A 4,664-nucleotide genomic window follows, 5' to 3' on the forward strand; every position below is an offset into this window, starting at 1 on the left:
CCAGACTGGCATATTTCGTTCCACAGGCTATAATGGAAATTATATGTACCTCAACTATCTAGAGAAAAATACCATGCCTAATGGACTGGTAAGATAATTGTCAGAGTTGTTGCTATTTATATATGTATGATATTATTCTCTTTGTTAAAGGTTAGTGGGAGTTCTTAGCATATGTATTTACATTAAGGATTTGTATTATAAAGATGTTTTGTATGTAATTTCAAATCATACTCCATATATTATAAGACATATCATCTGTACGTTTCTTAGTCAATTTTAGGCTTAACATTTCAATGACTTGATTGTGGGTCTGGTTTTCTGTTTACAGGGCATGGGTGGCAGAGAAGAGTTGTTTGGATTCTGGCTTGATTATGACTTCGGCAAGGGAACTGTGGCTCCCACCTGTACCACTTTCCGTAGCCCTCCCCTCTCCCCCCACCAAGAGCTGGAAATTCAAGGAATTGAAGTGTGGGCTGTTGGTCCAGAGGACGGAAGATTCTGATGAAGTAAGTAGTAGGGAGTGTTAAGTTCCATAAAAGTGCATTTCACTTCTAATCCTGAGATACCAAAATTATATTTTTTGTTAAAGCATGAAAAATATCACTGTGCCCCCTCCCAAAATTAAATTATTTCATGTGAGATATCACCATAAAAATGTTTATATCTAGACACAGATATATAGATATAGGTATGTGATATAGAGCTATAGATGTACATAGGTGTATTTATATAACTATGTACAAATATATATATTTCTTATGTATGTTTAAAAGCAGTAATTATTTTGATATCATTTTTAAATTGATTTTTTTTTCTCTTTTTCTCTTAAAACTAAGTGCATCACAACTAACAAAAAACATATAACCTCATACTGTAATTTTTTTTTTTTTTCAAACGCAGGAGGGAACTCGGCAGAGGAGTGCACTGGACAAGAACCCAGATGCCCAAGCTCTACTTGACATGATTGGCAAGACTCGAGTCAGTGAAGGTTTGCGAGAAGCTGAAGAGAGTGATTAAGACCTTTCCCTTGTCCAAAGGCATATAGAACAGGTGTTGACTAGGTACAAATAGCTTGAATGTCACAGTACTAAGGATAGATGTTTATCTAGTAGATATATTTTGTTGTGTAGGAAGTAGTGGATTTTATGTTTGCATTTTTTGCAGTAGGCAGTTGTGGAGAAATGTGACTGATGGTAGCTAAATATTTTGTTCATACTGTCAAGTAAAAACCTGATTGTGCAAGGGAAGAAAGCTGTAGAACTCTTTAAGATCTTAAAGAACCCATTGTTGATTTTTTCCTCATCTCTTGGGTGTTTCATTTCAAGGAAAGGTGTTCCTCTGGATCATTACAGCACTGTTATTTGTAATCATTTGTTTTGAAGGTCGATGCCACAAAATTTTGTATGTGATGTGTGTAATGCTGTTTGTGCGCCATGTGGTGTGTAGAAAAGTATATTTGTAGAAACTTTGATAGAAGAGAGTGAATTGTAGAAAGCAATCATTTTTTATCATTGATTTGTTAATTTTTTTACATTTTTTTAAAGCTGACATCTTGAAATTTATTGGAACCACTGACTTCCATGTGTAGGCTAATAAAAATTAACTACAGATTCTATAGACTAGAGGAAAGGAAAACTGCTTTCTTAGATTTTGAGATTGTGTTTTTTTCCATAAGTGTAAACAGAATGTTTGATATATACATTCCAGATGCACATTCCAACATAGCCTGATAATCTGCCTTTGAACAATATTCTGCATTTCCTAACACAGACGATGGTACAGGTGATATGATTACTGCCTTTATTTAACCTGTAGACTGTGATGGTTGTTTTCTCAAGCAGATCCAGTGTACATCCTTGTCACTTTTTTGAGCCTTGTGAAATGCCAACAAATATACATATATATCAGATGAATTTAAGTCTTTAGTTTGATATAGTTAGAGAGTAAAAGACTTAGCTGTTTTGTGTTGTGTTGACAGTTATGGATATTTGCCTTTTGTCCCTATATCCAACATCAATGTAATATTTTTGTTTTATTTTGCTATAATAAACATACTATTATATATTCCCTATTCTTTTTTATATAAATATTTATAGACTTTGTTAGGTTTTCCATATTTTTGTTATCCTTTTCTTGTATACCTTCATCATGGATTTAATTTATTACTCATATATGAGAAATTATGAGAGAAATGCACAGCCCTCGCAGTTTACAGGTTTTGTAGGTATAGTTTAAGAACTTGTCAGAACTAATGTAAATGTAAGTCACAAGCAGATATAACAGTGTACAGACTTAATATCTTTGAAGTGTATAGAATTAAATATATCAGCAAAGTATACAGAATTAATATTGTTGAAGATCATAAAACCATGCTTGAGTTCTCACAATTCAACCTGTGTGATATTGCAAATTCTGTTGAACTGCTCTTGTGAACATGCCCTTTAGGTGCTAAGACACAGGGTAATTGACAGCAATGCACTTTCTTCTTTGAGAAAAAAATAGCATCTTATTAGGTACTTAATGCAGGGTTGGGGCCACCTGAAACTAAATAGGCTACACTTTTAAAAAATTCAAATTATACCTTTGCCATTGTGTTTCAAAATGATCAGCGGTTCCTCCAAGATATTTTGATGGGCCAGTGTTATGTTTTTTTTTTTGTGTATTTATTTTTGCCATGAAGGTGCATTTGTGGTGCAGTTGTGCTGTGAGTGTGAATCCAAATAGGTTGTGAGTTTCATTTATTTTTGATATTGTAATAAAAAAAATTGAAAAGTAATACTCATAGTAATGTTTAGGTGTATATAACAGTGCATTTGATAGATATGGATATTTTTTTTTTTGTTCCTTTAATTCTTTGTAACAATACTTATAATTGTAATGATAAAACCTGCCTTGCAGTGTAGTCCATTTGATGGCCCATTCTATTTTTTCCATTCATTTTTTGCTGTTGCTAAGTGAACTGGTAACTTCTTGCCCATAGTATAACTGCTTTTAGGTGTACATTGTACAAATAAGGAAAAGTTACTATTAAGAGTGCAATAGTTTATATATATTTTCAGAGACTCATTCATACAAGAGTTTGGGAATCATTCTATTTTATTCTCTCCTTATCTTTTTGTAATGTAGATAATCTTTTGACATAAAGTATACCAAATAACAAGAAATCATGAGGGTAATGTTACAGATATCTTTCTGCCTCTTGTGTATGGATAACTTTCCTGTCTCCTGTGTCTCCAGTTTTCCTGTCGTCACAGAGTATATTTACTCATTAAGGGTCTCTTGGCATATATCTTATCCTCTTCAGTGGAACTTATCTATGTGTCACCTCATTTTAAGTCTGAGACTTGTTAGTCTTAACATTTAAAAAATCATGTGTTAATGAGTAGATATATTATATTGCAATAACTACAGAATTTTCATTAGATTGATTGTTATTTTCAGATCAGTGTAAAAACAATCAGTTTAAATCAGCACAAATTGCCCATGCAAAGGCATTTGACCAATTTGGTTTGACTTGTGACAATACAACATCTGGCATAGAGCAAAATGAAATTCTGGTGCACAGATGAAGATTGATATTAAAGAATTAATAGGTGTGGTGTTTCATGCTTGTCATGAATATTTTGTCTTGTTGTTACAGGTATATGCAGGTAAATACTGATAAACTGTGTTCTTTATCAGGTATTAAGTAGCTCTTAGTCATGTTATACGAGAACCTGAAGTATTTGCTTATAACATCATAGTCTCTTTGTTCATGTTGAAGCATATGTTTTGAAATGCTGGTTTAGGCTCAATTGCCAAGCACAGTAGAGAATAGGTCTTTGTTTGTTTCAAAAACATTTTCAAGTAGGAACCTAGTGTCCAGATCTGAAATCATTTTAGCTAGCTAGATATACTGTAAGCACCATTTCTATTTGCTCTAAACCAAATGCCATGAGTTAGTGGATGTCAATCTGCATAAACTACCAGTGGAACTAATAAAGAGATTGAGAAGTCTTTCTCACAATGAAAACAAATGTTGGAAATCTAGTCTGACTTGTAAGGGAGTAAGAAGACCAGAGTATCCTTGTGAAGATTTATTTCTGGTCTGTTGTTAGTTATTTTATGTAAAAATTTAATGTAATACACGTATGTATACACTGACATATACACACATCTGCATACATATCCACATACTCACCCGCCACCCACAGCCCTATCTTACAAATGCACAAATGCAAACCCACACACACAAAAGCACAAGTATGCACAAAAACATGCACATACAAACACACATACAAACACAGACTTGTATACATGCAAACTCAAACTCAAACTCGAACACCAACACACACACACACACACACACACACACACACACACACACACACACACACACACACACACACACACACACACACACACACAACACATACACACACACACACACACACACAACACACAAAACCCACAAAATACACACACACAAACACACACACACACCACACACACACACACACACACACACACACACACACCACACACACAACACACACACACACAAACACAACACCACACACACACACCACACACACACCACCACACAACACACACAACACATACACACCACACACACAACACACCACCCCACACCACACACCACCCCACACCCCCCCACACACACA

At 34.5% G+C, this 4,664-nt stretch overlaps 1 protein-coding gene across 1 annotated transcript in view; it reads left to right on the top strand.

Moving 5' to 3' along the window:
- The window catches only part of LOC119597197 (MTOR-associated protein MEAK7-like), a 7,137-nt gene extending 2,709 nt beyond the window's left edge, over positions 1–4,428 (top strand). Inside the window, 4 exon segments of the mRNA XM_037946722.1 lie at positions 1–88; positions 329–490; positions 492–506; positions 901–4,428. The exon segment at positions 1–88 is cut by the window's left edge and continues 34 nt beyond it. Of these exon segments, the coding sequence (XP_037802650.1) occupies positions 1–88; positions 329–490; positions 492–506; positions 901–1,017 (382 nt within the window). The 3' untranslated portion in view covers positions 1,018–4,428.
- The last annotated feature ends 236 nt before the right edge of the window (positions 4,429–4,664 follow it).

The sequence above is a fragment of the Penaeus monodon genome, chromosome 39 (assembly GCF_015228065.2).
Source record: "Penaeus monodon isolate SGIC_2016 chromosome 39, NSTDA_Pmon_1, whole genome shotgun sequence".
In the NCBI taxonomy this organism is placed as follows: domain Eukaryota; kingdom Metazoa; phylum Arthropoda; class Malacostraca; order Decapoda; family Penaeidae; genus Penaeus; species Penaeus monodon.